Source organism: Galleria mellonella, unplaced genomic scaffold (genome assembly GCF_026898425.1).
Source record: "Galleria mellonella isolate WM207_F2 unplaced genomic scaffold, CSIRO_AGI_GalMel_v1 utg80, whole genome shotgun sequence".
In the NCBI taxonomy this organism is placed as follows: domain Eukaryota; kingdom Metazoa; phylum Arthropoda; class Insecta; order Lepidoptera; family Pyralidae; genus Galleria; species Galleria mellonella.
The window spans coordinates 1,299,726-1,325,728 of record NW_026442157.1 but is presented as its reverse complement, the minus strand read 5'-3'; the positions used below and the strand labels follow the sequence as shown (position 1 = coordinate 1,325,728).

At 34.3% G+C, this 26,003-nt stretch overlaps 2 protein-coding genes across 2 annotated transcripts in view; one reads left to right on the top strand and one right to left on the bottom strand.

The window, feature by feature from the left end:
* Positions 1-14,306: 14,306 nt before the first annotated feature.
* On the bottom strand, positions 14,307-19,960 carry LOC128202231 (uncharacterized). Its single transcript, XM_052901789.1, has 2 exons — positions 18,902-19,960; positions 14,307-15,869 (listed from the first exon to the last, which is right to left on the bottom strand). Exons 1-2 carry the CDS (start codon positions 19,758-19,760, stop codon positions 15,505-15,507), a joined length of 1,224 nt encoding a protein of 407 aa, XP_052757749.1. The 5' UTR covers positions 19,761-19,960; the 3' UTR covers positions 14,307-15,504.
* A 4,920-nt stretch (positions 19,961-24,880) lies between these two features.
* Positions 24,881-26,003, top strand: part of LOC113520844 (putative inorganic phosphate cotransporter) — a 90,228-nt gene continuing 89,105 nt past the window's right edge. Inside the window, exon 1 of the mRNA XM_026906266.3 lies at positions 24,881-25,236. Coding sequence (XP_026762067.2) covers positions 25,161-25,236 — 76 coding nt within the window. The 5' untranslated portion in view covers positions 24,881-25,160. The remainder of the gene's footprint in view (positions 25,237-26,003) is intronic.

Sequence of the window (26,003 nt, the reverse complement as noted above, 5' to 3'; positions counted from 1 at the left end):
GGTTGTCTGTAAGCGATTGCCCTAGCGATAAGACCGCCTTTTGTACCTTTATGTGTATATTTCAATCTGTATTTATGTTACTATATTTCACTTGAATTATTCACTTGTCATTGTATATTTTTATTTATGTTGCAATAAAGAGTTTTTAAAAAAAAATTTAAAAAAAAATATTTTACATGGGCTAAAATAATTTGTCATTCCAAATATTATGAACAAATGAGATCAAAGTAAGAGTCGATGCAATCATCATGATCGACACTGGTAATTAAATCAATTTTAAAATGTAAAAGTTTTGTTTAATTCATAAAGTATGTTAGTAAAATAGGACAGTCACCCGTTTGGTTACGAGTAAAATGTGCAGAGTAATTTACAGTTGTTGGTCGTTATTTAAATCTAAAATGTAATAAAATTTCACACCAGAGTCACGGCACTAAATAGTCCTAGCGTGTTTGTGGTATACTTAGCGAGATCAGACGTTATCTTGTTTCTTTGACAGTTCTGCGGAATCCATCATGAACCGTACATGATTATGGGCATGACACTCATGAGACGGGGGCGTGCTGGATACGAATCCTCCGATTGGTTGTATTAAATTTTACATATCATAGTATGATCTTCAATAATATGTATATCTATATACCCCATGTTTGTGATGTACGTTGAGAAATCCCTTTTATCTTTTATCTCGCGATGATTTTCGCCTATATATTTCTTAGAGGTATTTTTACATTAAGCCTCATTTGAGTTTCTATTGATATTCTGTCTTAATTTAATTCACTAAATAATAATATTTTTCTATTAGTTAAATATTTTCGCTAGTACTGCAAATAAGTTAGATATCGTTGATATCCTGTTAAAAACAAGATTTCAACACAATTTATGTTTGATTTAGAATGAGCAGAAGTTGAAAATAAGAATAAGCCATGAGTAGAATCATTCAACTCTATTTTTACTATATTTGTCATCGACTTTTCGATAACATAATTGCCTACTTTTTATATAATTTAGAATGGCAAACATGCTGACGGCCTATCTGATGGAAGGTGGTAACCGTTGCCTATACACATGAGCAGTACCACGAACATAACAGAGTATACTACTGCAGGCATTGCTTTGATTCCTCGGTATCTTGGTGTCATCCAGATACGCTTTGGAGTGGATATGACCATTTAAAATACTAAAAAACACAACCGAGTATTTGAAGGTCGTTTACAAAATCTACATATAAAATCTAAGAATAGGATATTGCAATTAGGTCAGTATAAGGATGCAAGATAAAACATAGATTTGAAAGTACTTACTGAATAGGAAAAACCAAAATTATCTTAATCTACAAAACGCGGATGAGTGACGTCTTCTCTTTAGTACCGCAAACGTTCATTGGTTGTGGTAATCATAGATCTTGATTTTCATCGATATTGTATATAAAAAAAAAAGAATGGCATTTCTGAATCGGAGCCCATTGTCACGCTGTGACAGTATAGTACTTATGACACAAAGAGCTTACTATCTCACAGTGGCGAATCTCAAAACAAATTGGTTTACATTAGTAAGTAGTTCGCAATAATACATAGGAAAATAAACGTTGTTTAAAAAATGACGGTATGCTCACAACTCACAAGCTTATTGTGATAATTAGATATGATCTTCTATCCGACATTTTCTAAGAAATAAATTATTTGCATAATCTTTAAATTAATCAGAATAGCTGTTTTATTTTTTGTGTATTATAACGTATTTCTATCTACAGCCAGATATAAGCCTACTTCGAAACATTTAATTTTTTTGGATTAATTTACTTCCCTTTGTTTTTTGCTAAAAATGCATTTTGTAAACTTGATTGTGTTTGATAAGTGAGGATAATATTAAATCAATTGTCATATTATGAAAAATTTTACAGAAATTAATTACGATGGTATACAGAGGGGATTATATTGAGGTCGACCTGATAGAATATACCGCTAACAATGGTGATTAGTCCTCATTTCTAATACTCGTACTCCCCTTCCTCCTCCCCCAACCTTGCTTAAACAGCAGAATATTAATGTAAATATTGACATTTGAGAACGAAATGTAAAGTATCACACACAAACCTAAGAGGTTTAAGTGGTACTAAAAATCCAGTTTTGTTTTAAATGTATTTATGCATGCTACGAGTAATTAAATAAAAAAAAAAAATCTTATCAGCTCAATTTTCATCCGGTTCTTCCTGGAAATCTTTATAGAGAATTCGTTGTGATCAGTCAAATGATCTGGCAAGCTTCAGTACTCCGCCATTGTATACCATTAACATAGGATGTGCATTATTGCATTATCATCAATTGACACACGGAGCGTTCTGTCAAATGAGACCTCCTCTCTAATAATATTGTCCCTCATATATTTGCAACTCTCCCACCATTGTCACTTCACCATACAGATTTTGAGAGGTTCGGTTTATTATAGGAACTATACATGACTAAATGCCTATCACCAATAATGAATTCATCATCTTCATCATCACCTTTGATCTCAATCGTTGCTTATTGGTATTATAATATATATTCGGGTATGTATGTATATTTATATTTCTATGTATGTTTTTATTTTATATCTTTGTTTATGTAAATAATATTTGTTTAATGTATTTATATACTCGTGTGTATATGTATATTATATAATTGTATGTCAGTACGTACGTGTAGTTGTTATTCTACAACAATTTTCAATTTTTCAATAATTAAATTTCTGTTTTGCCAATGGTTGACTAAGAGAGAATGCTATATAGCATTAAGTCCGCCTATTGTACCAGACATTTTTTTGTAATGTGGTCAATAAAGAATAAATAAATGAGCATGTGCAATATAATTAATCATTTTACTTAATACCTAATACAAAAAGAATTTCTGTGGTATTTCAAATACTTACTATGTACATATATATATACCTACATAGTTTAAGATAATGTCATGACTAATATTATATACGCACCTTTGAAAGTTTAATCTCCTATGGTATTTATTTTTTTTATCAAGTACCAACTACCACGTAACAAGAAATGTTGAGACGCATAAATATATTCATATTCTATGTCCAAGGCTGCAGATTTCTTTAAAAAAATTGAAACCTTTAAGAATAATAGTACATTACTGCAGCGGCCAGCAACTGAGGCATTGATGGACGAACGTGCAAATGTGGGCTGAGGCGTCGCCGAGGCACACATACGTGAGTCCATCAATGTCTAGTTGTGGTCAAGGCTTGTATAGTACTTTTCTCAAACAATGCGCGGAAATCAAAAACACAATTTTACTTTTTAAGTTCAATGACGAATAACGAACAATAATAATTTTTCACTCACCATAATGTTCCTTTGTTTTTTTTTTTTTCAATAAACAGCTTTCTATTTGTAAGCCAGTTCGAAATTTAAATAAAACCTTTTATTAGTTACCTACTTGGTAGCCATGTTTCAAAGTAAAATGTCATTCCATTTTTAAATTACAGGACAGATATGAGTTTACATAATAATTTATCTGGCCGCAAAACACGACAGATATGGATTTTCATACAACTTTTACCGGTTGCTGCCCGTATGTATCTGGCCAGTACGGCAATTTTGATTTATCTCGAAGAAGATTGTTAAAATAATGCTTACATTTCCAAGTATGTTTGAGAAAAACATATTCCTTCCTAAAAGGCCGGTAACACACCTATGATTTCTCTGATTAATTACAAACTTACCATTAGGTAGGCCGCATGCTCGCCGTGTGGTTCCGGTATATATTGGGCCACCCCTTTCTTTCCTATGCGTGTCGTAACATGCGACTAAAGGAAGGGTTAAGAACTGACAGAGTTATGAGGTAACAAATAAAAATTGGTTGAAAAACAGAGGAACTTCTTTAGTATTAGTGTCTGTATTTTTTTTTACAACTTAGAATGGCAAACAAGCTGACGGCCCACCTAATGGAAAGTGGTAACCGTCGCCTATAGACATGAGCAGTACCATGGATATAACAGAGTATAGTGTTTCGCCCATGATACCCCCCATGCGCCATTCACGCCATATCCCACCCTTCAAACCGAAACATAGCCATGCAAACACAACTGCTTCACGGTAGAAATACGATAGAAATATGTGTTTCTCATGATAATTACTGTGCTAGAATATTTGTATTGTATGATTGTATGAGTTGGATGGGTTGGCAACTCTCTATGAGAGTAAAATTAGTATTCCAAATGTATCTACTGAAAGACCTTTGGAATTTGGTTACACGTCGGCTTCAGTCTATTATTATGATGAAACCTAAATAATGGGGTTTTCCTAAAAATTACCTTTAATTGTATATTGATAAAGATTTCCTTATTTGTTTCAAAAGCGGATTCAGATCAAGCAGTATTGGATATAATAAACTGTAACGACAGGGATCTCAGATTAATTATTAATTAGGATTTTTTTATTATTATTATTTCAGCCGTTAACTGTCCACTGCTGGACATAAGCCTTCCCCATAAGGGGAGTTTTGCGAGTAGTTGCTATGCTTGGCAGGCGGATTGGTAACCGCAGTTAGGCTTTTTTTTATAGGTGATAATGAAATAGTAATCCCACCCGCGCTATCGGTATACACCGGCGGGGCACCAGTAAAAGATGATAGATGAGGATGAAACAGGTCAGTTAGCCCATCGTGACGAATTCAACGAGAATTGTTCATAATGGTTTCCTGGGGAAACCACGTGGAGGTTGACCTGATAGGGCATATTGCTATGGGACTGTCAAAATCCATTGCTAACAATTCCTTCCCCCTAAACCGCAGTTAGGCTTAGCTTAGCTTAGCTCTCGCCCTCTCTTAGTCGCCTCTTACAATATCCACGAGAAAGACAGGGGCGGCCCATTCTATGCGGGATCTCACATTTGATCAAAACTAGGTCATAGTTTTGATCCAATTTTCAATGAATAAGGTATAGGTCTGCTATCATTTCTTTATATCTATATATTTTCAATATTGACATTTATAAAAATATAAACACAATTTCTGTCAAAGAGATAGTTTTAGTTTTTTGTAAATATTACATGTTTGTGTGTGATAATTGCGAATTAATTGTGTGCTTAAAATAATATAAAATGTTGATTGTAATTATTGTAAAATTTTGGTATTATGTTTAACAGCGGAGAAAGTGTTGATAACACACCTTGTGCTTCAGGGGAAAGCCAGAAATCGTGTAAGTATTTGTAATTTTTTTGATTTTTTTTATGGGTGAAAATGGTATGGTAACCCCGCCTGCGCTAACGGGATACGCTGGCGGAGCACCAGTGAGGGGTGATAGATGAGAATGAAAACAGGCCAGTTAGCCCATCATGATGAATTCATCAGGAATTAACCATGATAGTTACCAGGGAGAACCGCGAGGAGGTCCACCTGGTTGGGTATATTGCTAGCAATAGGATTCTTAGTCTCCATTACTAACAATCCCTTTCCCCCCAGTACTTGTAATTGAACGGTAAATTTTTTCTTTTCTTTTTATTGGGTGATCATGATATGGTAAGCCTGTCTGCGCTATACGTTATTGATAGGTGAGGAAGAAATGAGGTTAGCCCATCACGATGAATTCGATAAGAGTTAACCACGATGTTTTCCAGGGGATACCGCGTGAATGTGAGTCCGATATGGTGTATATTTTGATAGCAATGGGGTCATTAGTCCTTGTATAAACAATTATAATAGCTATATTGTACCGCCTATCTTGGGGGTCTAACATGAAATGAAATTCCGAATTTTCAGACACGATTTCGTGTTTTTGTTCATACCGAAATCGACCAAGTAAATAGAGCTTAACATTTCGTTCATCATAATTCAAAGGAACGATAAATTAATATTTTTAAACGGTATAATATCATGTAATTTTGACATCACATTCGTGTTCCATTCGGCTCCGAAATTTTGGAAAATATTTTATGGTAGGGCCCTCCGATACGTTCCATGTTACCTACTTGCCAGATTTTGATGATTGCGTAATTAATCAATTTAAAAGTAGTAAATTTTTTATTTTCTATTATTAATAAATAAATACACTTATACAAGTATATTTATTTATTTATATGCTTCTGTACTTTCATTTTTAATATATCAGATTATAATGAAAATGTACACAGGTAGACTTATACTTACTTAACTTACTTACTTGGTACTTGAAGGGATTTCTTCCAGTCAATCTTGAGAAGCAATATTATATTTTTTTTTTATATTTTTTTGCGATGGGGAAGAAAGGTTCTTGAGTGGCGAGCTCGTATGGGCGAACGCAGTTAGGGGGGGGGAAGGGATTGTTAGAAATGGAGACTGAGAATCCTATTGCTAGCAATATACCCAACCAGGTCGACCTCCTCGCGGTTCTCCCTGGAAACTATCATGGTTAATTTCTGATGAATTCATCATGATGGGCTAACTGGCCTGTTTTCATTCTCATCGATTACCCTTCACTGGTGCTCCGCCAGCGTATCCCGTTATCCGGTTACCATACCATTTTCACCCATCAAAAAAAAAAACGCAGTATAGCTCGACTCTCACCCCACAAGATGGAGTGACTATCTCAAATGCATTGTAGGGAGTCAGTGGATGCAAGTGGCTCAGGATCGTTTCTTATGCGGTCTATGGTGGAGGCTTATGTCCAGCAGTGGACTGATGATGGCTGAAATGACGAATGATGATATTTTTTGCGCAACAAAACCATGAATTATATGTAAAAATATTGTTTAACATAGGATGATAATGTATATGCATTACCTTGCCTATATTTTTTATTGCATAAATTATTGGCGGACGTTATCTATTGGTTACACACGTTTTATAAAATGGTGTAAGTGTATCTGTCACATTTATTGACCCGGTTGCTTTTCAACATAACGAAATTGATATATCGATGAGTGGCGCAAGCTATTGATATACCGTCGTACCCTTCGTTACTGTAATAGATATTTTAAGCGACATTTACAAGAAAAAAAAAACATCTATAACACTCCTGTTTTCTATCGACTTCAAAAATTAAATAAGAATATCTTTATTTCCATTAACGAAATTAGCCTATGGTACAATATAGCTATGACCCCACACTAGGCAAAGCCTGTCTCGTGGAAGCTGATGGTAAACAGTTACTGTGGTCTATAGAGACACCTAATAAGATTGTATTGTACAAAAAAACTGTCTTCAATTCTGGTAAAACAAGTTATTTTCATTTAAAAACTATACTGAACCGATTTTGATAAAAATTCTGAGAGACCAATATGTAAGTAAATTCTTTCAGACAAAAACATCTAAAACCCTTTATAAATAACGCAGTTTTGACGTATCAAACAACAAAAAATACAAATGAATTGAAAACTATATCCTTTTTTTGTAGTCGGTTGATAATTTCATTAGAATCCGTTAAATGGTTTCGGAGGTTCGCATGAATGATCATCGTGACACGGGATTTTTACATATTAAGATATATTAGATAATCATTCGGTACTAGTGTGATCCAATTGTTATTAAACAATAATCAAGTGCTAATATCTAGTGATTACAAATGTATATACATACATATCGACAACTTAACAGATATGTCACCAACTGTTGTCGCACGACTCGAACGACGTGATAATTACTAACAATATATAATATTGAGTTTCCGTATCGTCTCAAGATATGTATATATATATATATATATATACAGCAGAAAAGTTTCAAATTGAAAGATTGTTCCGCAAAAAACCTGTCTGGAATTCTTTTATGTAACATGGAACATACGAGTGATGGCCTACCTGATAGTAAATGGACGCCTACATTAAAAAAAAAAACGGAAAATTAAAATGATTCAGGATTGATGATTTAATTTTTTCTAATAATTAAAATTATTAGAAATATTACGAATTGCGCGGTTTATACAAAAGGTATTAAAAATGTTTTTTTATTTTATTTATTTATTTATACTTAATTGTACACACTGATAACAAATAAAAATATGACAGAGGTAAGTAAATGTACAAAGGCGAGCTTAACTCTAAGAGAGTTTTCTTCCAGCAACGCCCAAAACGGAAAGGAACATCAATGTCAGCGCGTAAAGCGAAGTACTCGTATATTATTGTGACAATTTTCAAACAAAAAAAGAATGTTTTTCATATTTTGGTCTAGGTCTAATTGAATAATTTTGACTGTTACTTTGAGCAGCAATTCCAAGAAACGTAACCGTTTGTCGGAGAAAAATTATTGAGTTGTTATGACATAAAAAATAACGAATACGTGCTGTTTTTATTAAAAAAAATTCTGAGTATCTATCAATAAAGTCATATAGTAGGTAAAAGATAATATAGGTATTTCCTAAGACATAATGTCTTCAGTGATTGACATTGTGGTTTAGTATTGTATTGGTACATTTTATATGCATTATCCGCCTGATTTAAATAAAGACCATATTGTTATTAAATTAACATAAAATAGATAATATTTTATTCATAACCATTATTAGAATAAATTATGTATAGAATTTTATATAGGCTACAGGACTTTTTTATACAACTTAGAATGGTAAACAAGTTGACGACCCATCTGATGGAAAGTGGTAACCGTCGCCTATAGACATAGCAGAGTATAACTGTTTCGCCCATGATACTCCCATGCGTTGCTATCCCTGAGGACTCAGGTGTTATTCCTTTGTACCCTGTAAATTCACTGCCATGTTCCATCCTTCAAACCGAAACACAACTATGTAAACAGAACTGCGTCACGGTTGAAACACGAATGAGACAGAGGTACTCAAGCAAACGACTTTTGTACAAATTCTCCATCTGGTAGGTTACTTAGAACTTTCGATTGATTAAAAAAAGACGATACGTTACATGGAATTATTCTATCGAATAACATTTTTCTCAGGCGATTATCTGCATATAAATCTTGAATATTGTATTTGTTTGTTCGTTTAGGGAACCTATAAATAATGAAATTAAATAATAAACTCCTTTTGTAAACGATTTCAAAATATAATTCTTTTTTTTTTTTATATACACTACCTATTGTTTTTACCTGTTTTATCCAGGTTTAATTTCCGTGTCATCTATTCCCACACAAATTTTGTCACAGTTGTTATTTCGACAAAAATATTAAACGTATTAATCGTAATATCGTAAAGTGTATTGCATTATGTTGATATTTTTCTTCACTTGAAATAACAAACTCTTGTTTGTTATTTCAAGTGAATTAGAATAAAGAAATGGACGGAGGCGGATAGCAACTGGTTTATATTGGGGGGAATGATATAATGAATATAAGGGGATCAGGTCGACCTCCGCGTGGTTCCCCCTGGAAACCATCTTGAACAATTCTCATTGAATTCGTCACGATGGGCTAACTGACCTGCTTCATCCTCACCTATCATCCTTCAGTGGTGCCCCGCCGGTGTATACCAATAGCGTGGGTGGGGTTCCTGTTTCATTTATCACCCATAAAAAAACTGGTTTATATTTACTGATTACTTAATTAGTAATCAATACATATTACTTCATTAGTAAACGATACATATAATAAAATCGTTATTGGTCGCTGTCTGTACATGGAATATATATGAGAAAAACTAATATAGGGGGGCTTTATGAACGCAATAGAATCCAAAACAATTATTTTTAGAATTTCGTCTGTCTATCTGTACGTTTGTGCGCGTTAATCTCAGAAACGGCTTCCAATGAAAACCGCTTTCAAATCGGTTAAGCCGTTTCTACCGCAACGCATCAATATGTGTTGCGGTTTCCTCCACTTACGGGAACTACATAGAAGCGGGCAACCCCGCAGAAAACGGCTAGTCACTAGATATAAATCTCCTATTGGATATCGAATATTATTCGGTTTAAAATGAGCGAGAATCTGAATTTTCAAATTAGAATCTTACAATGCAACTGTTATTAAAATGGGTAATATTTACCTAAGTATAACAAAAATAATATAAATCCGCTATGACGCAAATTATGTTTGCGCTGGTCACATTTTAATAAAATGCGAGTTAAGTTTTTCAATGTGTGAATTTATATTTAGACCTATAGCAAAATATTTGGCCCAATTATGTTCTATTCATACCTGTTCGAAACTTGAACACCTTATTTTTTTTTGTCATCATTATGTTTTTATAAGCAAACAAATTACGTTTCGCTTGCTGCAAAGTGAATTTAAGATTTTAGTCGACAAAAAATAGTGACGTTCTCTTTAGTCGATTAGTGGCAAGCACTACCCACTCACTAGGATTTCGGCAAGTCTCTTTGCTTCTTGATCTTTGTCACGACACCAATTTTTTTTTCTTAATCTGCCTGATGAACTATGCTTTAGTCGTTCCCTTTCCCTTCTTATTTTCAAACGATTTCAATAACTCCGTCATTTATAAATTGATTTGGATTTTTTTACCTCAATCTATTTTTATATCAAAATCGGTTGATTAGTTTAGTGTTAAATTAAAATAATTAGTTTTGCTACAATTTAACCGATTGATCCAGCGTTTTTCAACAGATTTCAAACAGGAGAGGGTTCTTAATTCAGTTGCGATTTTTGTTTTGGTTTGATAAAGTAACAAATACAAATATAAAAAAAAAATAATAATAAAAAAATCGTTCAAGTGCGAGTCGAATTCGCGCAACGTATGTCCCATACAAAATCATCAAGTTTAATTTTTTTTCAAGATTTTTTTTGTGAAATAACTATAAATTTACGGTTTTTGGATTTTTCTTTTACTTATGCTATATGACAATGCCAAATTTCATGACTCTAGGTCAATAGGGAGTACCCTATAGGTTTTGATTCCCTTTGCGAATGTCAATATATGCGATATAAATGCTACATAAACGGCCGTATCTTTTGATTGCATCGATTTAGAAGCTTGATTTTTTTCACCGTTTTAAGAGATTGCAGACCTGAATATATGATATTAATTTCAATTTGATACTTCCACGCGTTCCTAAGAAAAAAGGTCTTGACAGAAGACGGACAATGAAGTGATCCTATAAGGGTTTCGTTTTTTCCTTTGGAGGCATGGAACCCTAAAAACACTCCGTCACTAACTGGTTTGAAGATTGAAATCGTATGTTTTTATGAAACACACACAATCTTAAATTATTTATTAAAATGTTAAGTTCATTGCGTTATATATACTTTTTTTTTTTTCGGGGGTAAAAGGATTGTTTTTTTTTTTTTTTTTTTCTTTCTTCTTATGTGGCGTTCACCCCGATATTAGGGTATTTTGCCAAGAACAAAACGGGGAAACGATAATAGTAATAAAAATACCTAACACAAACGAATTTAGAAAGGATAAGGATTAGGTCTAGGATATTTATAGGATATGAAGGATATACTTGTACATATGAGAATATACTTATAAATATATAGGAAAAGCAATTGATGCAACTATAAATGTATTCATGTAATATAACTAAATCTTAATATTGTTATCATATATATATGAAGATAGTATTTTATAGATAATAGGATCATTGGAAGAAAGTAGAGTAAGAATAGAAGTTGGGAATGGAACACGAATGGATCGGAGATGATTAAAAAGGGAGGTGTGGTCAAATTTAGAACATGAGAAGAATATATGATTCAAGTCCGCCACTTCAGCACCGCAATTACACGACGAACTTTGTACAATACCAAGCTTGTATAAATGAGAAGGTGTGCATACGTGACCTAGACGCATACGAGTTATAATAGTTGTTGCGGTCTTTCCAAGCTTTAATTTACAAAACCATGGTTTGAAAGGAATATCGGGTTGTATAAGGCGATAAAATCTTCCTTTTATTGTACTTGTTTTTTCCCAATATTCCTTCCAGGCATACCTTAAATATATTTTTGGGAGACAAGCTAGGTCACTACAGTAATTATGATACGGATACATATCACCACAAGTTACAGCCTCTCTTGCAATAAGGTCAGCTTTGTCATTGCCGCTAATACCACTGTGTCCTGGTAACCAGGCAAAAGAAACGGAATACCTTCTCAACATGCAAAGATAAAGACTTTGTCTTATGTCACAAATAATGGGATAAACTGGTTTTGATTTAAACGGATATTTGGCTAGAGCTTGCAAAGAGCTCATAGAGTCAGTGAAAACTATTGCCTTATGTAATTTCATTAAAAGTATATATTCTACAGCTTTTAAAATACCATAGCATTCCCCGGTAAAAACTGAAGATTCCGGTGGAAGTTTAATTTTTTGAACGATATTAAATTGTGAATGAAACACACCCACACCTACACAACCGCTATTGTCTGGTTTTGATGCATCAGTAAAGATGTAGTGCCATTCATTCCATTCAATGTCAGTTATAAACATAAATTTGGCATTCAATTCTGAATCATTTTTTGATAACCCAAAATCATATTTAATATTAGGAGATAAAACTAAAGATTGATATGAGCATTTATAAATGGGAAAACAGGACGATGTAAAAGTGGGAGATTCTATGGATTTATATTTTTCATAACTTTGTATTAAACATGGAGGTTTTTTATGTTTCCAATAAGATGAAGACGAAATAAAGATATATAGTTGAGATAACTTTTGAATAAGCGGATGATCAGATAATTGTAAACAATGAAAAAAGAAGCGATCAGATAAATATTGCCTTCTTAAAACCAAAGGTGGATCACCGACTTCGAGCTGTAAAGCATTGATTGGACTTGATTTCATTGCTCCAGAGATAATCCACAAGGCCTTTGATTGAATTAAATCCAATTTCTTAAAAGCAAATGAACTTCCTGGAGCTAACAAAAAAGTTCCATAATCAATGACACTCCTTATAAGACCATTATAAGCAAGTTTTAGTGAAACGGGATGTGCTCCCCACCAAACTCCAGCGAGGCACCTAAGAATGTTGAGGTTACGCTCACATTTCGTGGAAATATAATTACAGTGGGACAGACCTGTTAATTTATTATCTAGCACGATACCTAAAAATTTAATTTCAGTCTTTATAGGAATGTATGAGTTATCATAAAGCACCTTAATTTGTTGCGGTGATCTCATTCTTGAAAACAAAACTACACTACTCTTAGTTACAGAAAGATTAAGACCATTTGCATCTAACCACGTTTTTAACAAATCTAATGAATCAGATAATTTGGCAGAAGCAGATTCTATGGACTTCGCAATAAAATATAATAAGAGATCATCAGCATATTGTAAAATTTTGACGGATTTATCAAGGAATGATTCTAGATCGTATGTGTATATGTTGAATAAAATTGGACTGAGAACAGATCCTTGTGGAAGGCCTTTCCATACTGTTCTAGATAATTTGGTATCTTCATCTAGATCCATATGTATTGTTCTTTCTGATAAAATATTAATAATGAAATTAGAAAGCATTACCGGTACATTTAAAGCTTGTAATTTAGTTTTTAAAATAGAAATTATTACATTATCATAGGCAGAATTTATATCTAAAAAGGCTGAGAGGATTGACAAATTTTGTGAGAAAGCTATATGAATATCTGAAATAAGAATGCTCACATTATCTAAGGTGCTCTTACCTTTCCTAAAACCAAACTGGTTCGGGGATAGTAAGTTATTACTTTCTAAAAACCATTCTAGACGGTTCTTCACTAAATGTTCAGCTAGCTTTAGTAAGACAGAGGAAAGTGCAACAGGACGGTATGAAGATGGTTCAGAAGGTGGTTTATGAGGCTTTAGAAATGGTATAATAATCTGAGACTTCCATGAAGTAGGTATATTTCCCGAAATAATTATGGAATTAATTATATTTAAAAAGTAAATTAATGTCGCATCGCTAGCATTTTTAAAAAAGGAATACGGTATACCGTCTTCTCCCGGTGCAGAGTCTTTAATACAAGCTAGAACACCTTTAAGTTCTACAAGAGTAAAAGGAGACTCAAGTTCGGATAATTCGTCAGAGACGGATAGAGAAATATTGTAAAGGCATTCCGGCACATAACTAGGAGCAAGGCGATCTAAAAATTTATTTGCTAAAGTTAAATCGAGTGCAGAACGTGATGTATGATCACTAAAGGCAGATCTGAATCTTTTAATATTATTCCAAACGACTGATGAATTAACTTCTGGACAGATAGAAGAACAAAATCTTCTCCAACCTTCCAATTTCTTTTTTTTCAGTAGTTTTCGAGTAGAACGTGAAACTGCGGTGTAAATTTCAAAATTTTCTGATGTCATGTAATTATTATAATTTTTTTCAGCCTCTTTACGATTTTTAATTGCTTCCGTACAATCTTTGTCCCACCAAGGTGGGGAGGGAATTTTCCCTGAAGCACTATTTTTTACAGGAAATAATAAATCAGCAACCTCCTTCATATTAATTATCAAGTCATTACAACATTGATGTTCATTTCCATGATAAACAATAGGTAACTCCGATATTTTATTATCTAAATATTGTTTGTAAATATTCCAGTCTACATTTGATAAATTATATTTAAGTCGAGGACCACTCTTTCGACTTGAGGGAATGGAAATTGGAAAAGAAAGAATGAGGGGAAAGTGATCGCTTCCGAAGGTAGAGGAATGAGGATACCACGACAGTGAAGAAGCTAAATCAGAAGAACATATTGAAATATCAGGAGCACTAAACCCTTCATTCGGTGCAGTTCTACGTGTCGGTACATCTGAGTTAATAATACATAATTTGTAAGTGTCAATTATCGTCAGGAGTTTTCCACCATAAAAATTAGAAGTAGAACTGCCCCACGATTGGTGCTGAGCATTAAAATCGCCCATTACGAGAAAAGGTTTAGGTAAAATTGAAAATAATTGTTCTAGTTGTGAATATATTTGGCATGTAGGATCAGGAATATATAAAGTAACAAAACAGATACCATTTATAATTATAGCAGCTGCATTAATGCCGCTATATACAGGAAGCGAAAAAGAAGAAAAAAGAAGGGAGTTTTTGACCAATATGGCAACACCGCCATATCCGTCAGCTCTATCATCACGGAGACTTGTAAAGCCTGAAATCCTAAAAGGATATCCTGGCTTTAACCAAGTCTCTTGTAGAGCTATTATAAAAGGATTATATTTATTAATCAAATAAAATAAGTCTGATTTCTTATTTGTTATGCTACGACAGTTCCACTGAATTATTTGGACTTTGTAATCCATTGTGAGAAGTTAATAATTGAGAAAATACATTGTACATGGCATCGTTGGACGGTGGTAAAGTTGTTTGTATCATTTTTGATTGCGATAACACTTTAATAAGCATGAGAATAATATCAATGATGGATTGATTATTGTCAATATTATTTGATGATAATGCACAACCATTAGAGGGAGCAGGAATATTATTATACTGTTTTGGGATATAGTTTTAAATATATACACAGTTAATCAGCTATACGTTTTAATGCCGGCAACAGACTGGCAAATCCCGATTGAGAGGTAGGTACACATTTACAAATGTCATACATTAATGATGTACCCACAAACATCACATCCCTCCACCAGTAGTATAAAATTATCTAAAACAATGAACAGCCTAAAATATCTCAATTACAATTTATAATTTATTTTTTTCCGAGTCGCTCTAAGGGGTCTTTGACGCAAGGTGTGTTCATTATTATCAGTTGATGGCACATTGAGAGGCTGCACTGGATCCGAACCTAGAGGTATCGGACTCGACGCGTTGTTATCACTTAATATTCTCTCCTCCCCACCAGCTCGCTCCTCTCCCAATTTGGACATCATACTATTATGGATGTTCTCCGGTAATGATTGAAATGAAGAATCGCTGTTTTGATCTTGTTGCTCGTATATGCAATCTTCTTGGCCCTCTGTGCTCTTCTCATATTCTTGTTCAAAGCTTCCAATAATGCTTACATCATCAACCTCATAAGTTTTATCCGAGCCTCTATAAGCTAAAATTTGATCCACATGTTTCTTTACATACTGTTTACTTCCCGGTAATAACACGTTGTACATCCTAGAACCGATTTCCTTAGATATGATCCCAAATTGCCAAATATGTTTGTTACCATTATTATAATACTGCTTAACTAAAACTTTATCTCCTTTTTTGAAATCAGTTCTGCGATGTCCTCCGTATTGTTTACTCTGTAAGGTCTGTTTATTTTCAACATTAGAATTGGCTGTAGCTGATACTGACTCTGTTAAATTATTTGTCCTATCCGCATTTGGCACGTGCAGCAGGAGGTCGAGTCTACAACGTAAAGACCGACCCAACAACAACTGGGCTGGAGAAAAACCGGTAGTACAATGACTACTATTTCTATAATCAAATAAAAATTTATTCAATTGTTGTAATATAGTTTTCTGTGTTTTGTTTTCTTGTAATATAATTTTTAAAGCCTTTTTTATAGTTTTTACACTGTTTTCTGCTTGCCCATTTGATTGTGGATGATAGGGTGCGATAGTTAAATGTTGTATTCCATTTTTGTTACAGAACTCATCAAATTGATTTGAACAGAAATTAGGAGCATTGTCAGTAATTATAGTTTTCACCAACCCAAACCTACTAAACAGTTCACATATTTTAGAAATAATCATTTCAGTAGTAGTGGTCGTCATTAAAAAACATTCTAACCATTTAGAGTGTGCGTCTATCACTACCATGAAATATTTTCCGTCTATATACAACATATCTAGATGTATACGTTCCCATGGCTGCGAAGGGTACGGCCACGGCGCGAGCGGAGCGCGCGGTGGCGCGTTTCGAAGCGCGCCGCATATACTACAAGAGCCGATTTTTTGCTCAATATTCTTATCTATTTGAGGCCACCACATACGACTCCGAGCTTCCGTTTTCGTTTTAACAACTCCGAAATGTGAATTGTGCAATTCGTTTAATAACTGTTCCCTAAAAATAGCCGGAATAACTAATTTATGGCCACGCATTAAACAGTTATTCTCAACTGATAGTTCTAATCTACAGTTATAGTAAGGCCTTAATTCTGGATCGGTTATCTTGGTAGGCCACCCTTTTTCGATGTAACCCATTACTTTTTTAATTAATTTATCGCTAGCTGTAGCTTTTTTAATATCTGTTATAGTCACTGGTTTCAAAATTGTATCCGTGACAAAATTTATATATAAAGCTTGGTCCTCTACATTATTACTGGAATTCTGATCCGGTAATACCGATCTAGACAGGTAATCGGCAACATTTTGATCGCTTTTAATGTATTCTATGTTAAAATTGTAGGCCGATAAAAATAAGGCATACCTTTGTAATCTATTGGCCGCCATTTCCGGTACCCCTTTCTTACTTCCAAAAATTGATAAAAGTGGCCTGTGGTCCGTGCGAAGCGTAAATGGAATCATACGACCGTACAAATAGTAGTGAAACTTTTTTATAGCAAAGACAATAGCAGCCGCTTCCTTCTGGATCTGTGCGTAATTACGTTCTGCTTTGGAAAGTGACCTAGACGCATAAGCAACGACCCGCTCGCGTCCGTCGCTTTGCCGCTGGGCCAGCACAGCGCCCAGTCCAGCTGGACCGGCATCACATGTCACCACAGTGGCTAACACTGGATCGTAATGCGCCAGCACCCGTTCCGATGCCAATTGCTTTTTAATCATATTAAATGTCTCGTCATGTATCGCATCCCACCTCCATTTCTCATTTTTTTTTTCAATAAAGTATGCAGTGGATTTAATAAACTAGAAGTGTTAGGAATAAAGCATCTATAATAATTAACCATACCTAAAAAAGATTTTAATTCATTTACATTTTTTGGGCTTGTACAGTTTAAAATTGCTTCAACTTTTTTTTCCGATTTATGTAAGCCGTTACGATCTATTTTAAATCCTAAATATTCCACCGATTCTTTGAACAATTCGCACTTGTCAGATTTTAGTCGTAGGCCAGCTTCTTGCAGTCGACTTAACACCTCCTCTAACCTCTTAAGATGTACCTCTTTAGTCGCCCCTGTTATTAAAATATCGTCCAAAAATATACAAGTACCCTCGATATCTGATAATAATTGTTCCATTGTCCGTTGAAAAATAGATGGCGCATTTGACAATCCAAAAACTAAACGGTTGTATATAAACAAACCTTTGTGTGTATTTATACATGTAAATTTTTTTGAATCGTCTAGTACTAATTGATTGTAGGCTCTAGAAAGATCTAATTTAGAAAATTCAACCCCTCCATGCAGTTTAGCAAACAAATCCTCAATGCGGGGCAATGGATAATTATCTGAATATATAGCCTTATTTAATGTCACTGAAAAGTCACCACATATTCTAATATTACCATCTGACCGAAGAACGGGTACAATAGGAGTGGCAAAATCAGAATATTCTACTTTCTCTAAAATTCCTAATTCCAAAAGACGTTGTAATTCATTTTCTACTTTTGTTCGAAGAGCAAGGGGTACCGGGCGAGGCTTAAAAAATTTTAATGGCGAGTCTGATTTTAATTTTAAATTTATTTTATATTTGTTAAAAGTACCTAACTCATCTTTGAATAAATCACTAAACTTTTTTTTTAATAAATCACTAATATTTTCAACATTTAAATTATTGCAACCGACCCTACACAAATGTAAATCAAATGCGCTAATGAAATCCCGACCTAATAAGGCTGGTTGATTGTTTTGTGTATTTATTACAAACAATTTAATTGGTTTAATGCGACCTTCAAAAGTGACTGAAGTCATTATGTAACCTACAGGTGAGATTTTGCTCCCGTTATAACAATTCAAAACAACTTCACACGGTTTAAGCTTATTTTTCTTTTCAAACGCGGACCGATATATACTATAAGGCAAGACAGAAACAGCGCTACCACTATCGACTTCGCTCATTATTTTGCAACCATCAATCTCGACTGCCTGCCGCATCGGCTCACCATTAATGCATTCTATATTAAACATATCATAACCTTTAACAGTGTCGTCATCATCCACAGCCAAAAAATAATTACTTTTTACGTTCAATTTACACATCCGTAACAAATGTCCCTTTTGATTGCACTTCCTACATGTGAACTCGGCATATCGACACTTATCTTTTGAATGATTTTTATAACCACACACATCACACCGATTTGCACCATTTCGCGACGAAAATCGCGCCGTTGCTGCAGGCGCCGAGCCAGACCGCGGCGCGCCGCCGCCGCCGGTCCCGCCGCCGCCGCCGCCACCGTCGCCACTGCGGCCGCCGCGCTCACTGCGCTCTGTACGCAACGCGAACACCGGCTGCGCCAGCACTCCTCCACTTGCATCCATGTCCACCCCTTGCAATGCTTGCCGCGCACACTGCACACCTTGAGCGATCTCCAAAGCTTGGTTAAAGGTCAAAGTTTCGACACTTTCAGCAAATAACTTTTCTTTCTCCTTCGAAGGCACCATACCGAGAACAAAACGATCTCGAAGCATTGTTTCCAGTTCAGTTTTGTATCCACAATGTTTAGCCAAATTCCGCACTCGAGCTGCCCATTCCGCTAACTCCTCACCCGGTCGTTGTTGTGCCGAGTTGAATTTGAGTCGCTCGCCAAAGGAACTTTTTTTACTTTTGAAATGATTATTTAAAATTTTAATCAACGCTTTGTAGTCGATAACCTCCACAGAGGTCGGGAAGGTCAAATCGATCGCTATTCGGTAGGTATCTTCAGCCAGCGCCGTGAGTAACAACGCACGGCGTTTTATCCCTGCCTTGTCTGTGTTATCGTCGATATCATTCGCTGCACAATATTGTACAAAACGGCTTTGAAAAATGCTCCATTCTTGCGTTCTATGATCGAAGCTGAGACTGCCACCGAACATGCTTCCACTACTAGCCATTTTACTTCCACTACACTAAATGACTAAATGCACGCTTGAGTTTGATACCTCGTCGCCAAAATATACTGTTTTGGGATATAGTTTTAAATATATACACAGTTAATCAGCTATACGTTTTAATGCCGGCAACAGACTGGCAAATCCCGATTGAGAGGTAGGTACACATTTACAAATGTCATACATTAATGATGTACCCACAAACATCACAATTATATTCCTTAACTATGGCTTCATGGGCAGAACGATCATATCCTTGTTGTATTTTTTGAGGAGAGCGTGGTTTAAGTGTAACTGTTTTTTTATATGATGATTGTATATGTGGTAATGATGATTTCTCTTTAAGGAAAGAAGATTGAAAATGAGATTTATTGGAAGGAGATGATGATGTTAATACATCTGAATATAGTTTAGAAGTTGGAGGATGAAATTTTGATGCTTCAGCATAAGAAACACAACTATGGGCCATTGTTTCTTTAATGGCTTTCTGACGTGCATATTCAGGACATTTTTTACTAATTGCTGAATGAGAACCATTACACAAGATACAAGAAACATTTTCCTCATCTACTTCACATTTATCACCTGTATGATTTTGCCTGCATTTATAACACCGAGGATTTGAACGACACTGCATCTTGACATGTCCGAACCTACAGCAGTTATAGCATTGGATAGTAGGGTAAATGTACAAATCTACAGTTAATGATGTGTAAAACATAAATACTCTTTTTGGCAATATTTGTCCATCAAAAGTAATAACAATGGTTTCAGTATTAATAAAACTTGGTTGTCCTTCATTAATTGTCTTTTTCTTTATTCTTCTGGTTTTTAGAATTTTCCCACAACCTATCGGTACTGATATATTTTGGATTACTTCCTCTTCTGTCCAATCTTTAGGAATACCCCTCACAATTCCCATACGGGTTACATGGAAAGAAGGTATAAATGCCTTAAAATTATGTGTCACTAAGTTACTATTATTTAAAAATGCATTTGCATTTTCAAAATTTGAGAAAGAAAGCGATAAACGGTTTCTTCCTATTCTTTTGAGGCTACCATTCACTATATTATTTATCTTATTAGTGTGTAAAAAGCGACCAAATGCAATAGGATGTAATGTAGTGTTATCATTAGGATGTGTTTCATTTTTTTGTACATGAACGACATAAGGTGCTATATCCTCGGCATTGTACAAAGTTCTGCTTAAAGTACTGGGTGGAGAAGCAGGTTTAACAGACTCGGTATTGTTTACAACTGGTATTGATACTTGAGTTTGATTCTCATCTTCAATACATTGACAATCACTATCTTTAATTTTAGATTCAAGACCCTTGGTGTGCCTCCTTCGTTTTTTATTGCAATGTTTGCAAATGCGACGTTCACCACGTACTCGCTTACGTTTAGAACTTGCAACGCTAGAACCATCTGTGTCCATACTAGATTCACCTAATATATCAAAACTATTATTGAATGGAATAGTTATATTTGCAGACACCTGGGGGTTGTCCCCCCAGGGTCTATAGGTGGATCCATAATGTTAATATAGGTAATTTACTTACCAATATTTACAGCAACAAACACTATTACTACAAAATATACAATTAAATATACAATCTAATACACAATATATAAAAAAGACTAATCCTTATATAAATAAAAATAAAATTAATTTAAAGAAGATCAAAAAACACTCCCGCAAAAGGATTGTTAATAACGGGGTCTACTCGTAATTGCTTTGTTGTTAGCAAGATATGCTGTCAGGTCGACCTTCAAGCGGTGGGCATATCAAGTATTATGTACCCTTTTATATATACTTTATATGTGTGTATATTTTTTTCTTTTTTTTTTCACATGAGTACATATATATTGCATTTGTTAGTTTTAAACGTGTGATGTATGTGTCCCAAATTTGGTAGTCCGATGGCGGCGTGGTTTCTTCACTTCTGTGTACCAGACTCGTGTTGCATGCTAATTAGGCGCAAGTTCGAGGAATGTTTTGACGATGTTCATTTTGTACGAATACCAATGCTCCTTACAAATATTAATGCGAAAATAATTTCTGTTTACGTTGTTTTTTTTTTTTTTGTTTTTGACACTTGTACGATCTTGACATCTTCTTTTTATATAAATAAGTATAAATTAAGTAAATAACTGATATAATTGATTAGTTATACTCTTATATTAATACTTTAAATTGGCTTAATTTTTAAATTATGAAATTGAAGTCTGTTTTTTTTAAATGAATGGTAATGAAACAGTCTGCCCGCCTGCGCTAACGGTATACGCTGGCGGGACACCAGTGAGGGATAATAAGCGAAGATGATCAGTTAGTTCATAATGATGGATTCACTTGGAACTGAGCACGATAGTTTTCAGGGGGAACTGCACGAAGGTCGACTGGAGTTACCCATCTTCCTTCAGTGTAATCTGTTAAACAAATTTGGACGAATTGAGTAGTAAAAATACTATATACTGTTTTTTTTTATAATTTGTTTTCATAAAACACACAGATTTTATTTGTTATTATTTATACAATAAAAAGAAATTATTACGATATTAATTCCTGTTTTATGGTATAGAGTAGGTACTAGTCACGTTGTTTTCATATTTAACGATACGACTTTAAAGGATCAGGGTTTCAAAAAATAAGAAATAAAAGAAAAAATACAGTATACTGTATTTTTTCCTCAATTCTAAACCGATTTCAATTACTATTTTTGTAATACAATTCGCTCCGTAGTAGTTCTATAGTCATTTTAAATAAGTTTAGGTCGTTTTATTTAGAAATAAAATTATATATTTTTTATAATAATTTGACATAAATTTCTAGTTTCTTTACTTTTTAAAAATCTTATATTGACTATGATTTTTTTGGCACCCGTTATAAATAAATTTAAGATTTTATTTCTAAAAATAAAAACTATTTCAACTTGCTTAAAATAGGTACGTATAGAATCACTTAGGAGCGAAGTATATTACAAAAATAGTCATGACAATTGGTTCTGCATTAAAAACCAAATTTCCAAAGTAAAAGATTATAAAGCTGCCAGTATGTACAGTAAGCAACACGGAATAAACACATTAGTTACTTTGTGTCGCGCAGTCGGGTAAAAACAAAATATACCTTGTGTAGTAGATTAAAACTACATACACTGCAAACAAAGAACAGAAAATACCGTAGTTATTAAATTATAAATACAATGAATTCTTTGTTCAATATTATTCGCTTTATATATGCTTATGCGATCATTACAAACTATATTTAAATAATCATCATCATCATATCATATCACCTTTAACACGCCACTGCTAAACATAAGCTTCTCCCGGGAGAAAGGGTGGGGGGGGGGGTGGTTTCCAGTAGTTGCTACGCTTGGCAAGCGTATTGGCAACCGCTGTTGGGCTTTGGAGATGTTTTAAGAGTGTCGCTGCTGCCCGTCCCTCGCCCTCCCTTAATCGCGTCTTACGACACCTACGGGAAAGGAAGAGGTGACCTATTCCACGCCGGGACCACGTGGCTAATTTAAATAATTTTATACATTAATTATTGTATTTAATTTAAATTAAATTGTATTGGTTTTAGTATTAAAATGAGTTTAAGTAAAGTAATTTTAAAATTGTAATTTTAAAATGTGAATGTTATGATACGCGCATGTTACATGCTTTAAAAAATTTGCTATATCTAATAATTAAATGTATTCTAGCGGTCACGTGATGTCTCACTGAAAGAATAAAAGACAATGGCACATGTATCTCTTGTCTATCTTGTAAGATACCGCTCTTGTCTTGAGTTTTTGAGATACGCATATTTTATTTTTTAATAAGCAGATGTGACAGTGTGATGTCGATAATTCACGCGGGTTATTCTTTGGTGTTAAAGCATTGCCGTAGGTTAGAAACAGTGATGGAAAGCGGTTATTATAACCTCTTTTCATATGCCCAAGTAAATAAGCACGGGGGGAAAGGGATTGTTAGTAATGGAGTTTGAAAGCCCTATTGCTAGCAATATGCCCTATTAAGTCGACCTCTACTTGGTTCCCCCTGGAAACTATCGTGAACAATTCTTGTTGAATTGGTCACGATGGGCTAACTGACCTGTTTCATTCTCACTTATCATCCTTCATTGGTGCCCCGCCGGTATATACCGATAGCGCGGGTGGGGTTACCATTCCATTATCACCCATAAAAAAAGTAAATAAGCACGTAAAGCATCCTAAGTGCTAAATTAGCTGTATCCCGTGCCTTTGCGCGTGTTAGTCAGTACATAATGCATTCTATGTGCTAAATTAGTATCTATATAGTCAATTTGTATAACAAATCTCGTTCAAATTCGTTCAGTAATTTCTGCGTGAAAAACTAGCAAATGTACATCCATTTATTGCGAACTTTTTACATTTATAATATTAATAAGATTAATTGGGACCGTTTTTGTCTAAACACTGGGTACAGAGTAATAACACCTTAGTCCTCAGGAATGGTAACGCATGGGGGGTATCATGGGTGAAACAGTATACTCTGTTATGTTAGCAGTACCGTTACTGCTCATGTCTATCGGTGACGGTTATCTCATTCCATCAGATGAGCCGTCAGCTTGTTTGCCATTTTAAGTTGCATAAAAAAATAACACATTTATACTATCCTAATTCTTAATAGTTGTATCTTGCAGCAATTAAATTGTTAATTCTAATCCTATGGCTTCCTGTGTGTAAGTTGAAAATGTAACATTTTCATGACATAATTTTTTTTGAATGTACGAAAATAATATTTAAGCGTACGATGAATGTGAATCTCTAAAGACCATCTGCGGCCAACAGCAACTACAATTAGAAAAAAAAAAGTTCAGGCCCTTAGACAAAGCAGTATTTATTTAATGATTTCATCAAGTTTATGATTTATTCAGCTTTAAAATTTTGGACAATCTTTCATGGTAGGTAGGCAGTAAAATACTTGTAAAAGCAGACGCGTAGACATTGCACATTTATTTTATTTTTCTCTTGTATCTATTTGACGTGTACGAACAATATGCATTTACCTGTCGACAGCGATAAAATCCATAGTAGGGCCTGTATGCGTATGACAAGTCGACTTGTAAGCGTGCCGCGTGCCGCCAAGTAGCGTGGCTTAAAAACAAGGCTAGCCCAACGTAGCGTGACAGTCGACAGCAACCTTCGCGGGCGAAATACGCGGCATGCCTCATCTGAGAACATGACGCTCTGACGCGCGCGAAACCACGCACCTGAAATAGAAATAAAACCTGATGTTTAACACACCAATAAAAAATATTGGCCAGAAATAAAAATAATTGTGCCATAAAAACAGACAGTGAATTCGAATTTTAAAAACCGCGTTCTTTTTGTCGGTTCTTATTTTTTTTTTATTTCGAACTTTATTACAGTGAAAATGGGTTTGAAGCCAGAAGAAGATAAAAGGCCCAGCAAGTTGGCCATTATGGATGAGGAGACATCAGACACACCACGTAAGTTTTTAAAAAAAAAGTTTGTAAACAGCAACGTAGAAGTGTTTGTCCAGCAAATAGAAAATATTGTTTATATATATTTTTGGTGAATATTAGAATTTAAAAAAACATATATTAAATAAACTGTCTAATTACGAAGTAATTTTCTATATTAGTGTTTTCAACATTATTTTTAACATTATATTTAAATATTACTTCAGACAGGAGGTAGATAAAATATTAACGAACTTGAAAATACATTACGCAAAGTCACTAAAAGTAAATAGTTTTTAATATCGAAAATTACCAACTGATTACATGTAAATTTTATCTTTTATTTTGATAATAATTTACATAATAAACAGTTGTTAATTACATAATGGAATCTTGCTCCATATTTTGTTGCAATTTCAAAATCGTATATCGGAAAAATAGGACAGTGGTGATCACGTTTTCTAAGCGAGGTTTTTATTACTGTTTATTCGAGCACACATAACATTGTAATATGTTGTGTAAAATTATCACAGCAATAATAAATTATGCTTACTATTATATATATTTTTTTAATTAGCTGCACTTGTTCCAAGGTCAGACAATACTGCATTAGAATGTAAACAATAACTCTAGTAATCTTGTTTTATACGCTTGATGAGGGATTTAGCAATTTTTATTTAATAACTAGTAACTCTATTAGTACGCTCGCGGGCAATCTATTTTCAGTAGCCCACGGGAACATTTATTGATCAGGACGAAAGTAACCTACTCGTATTTACTATTATGGCCTTTTC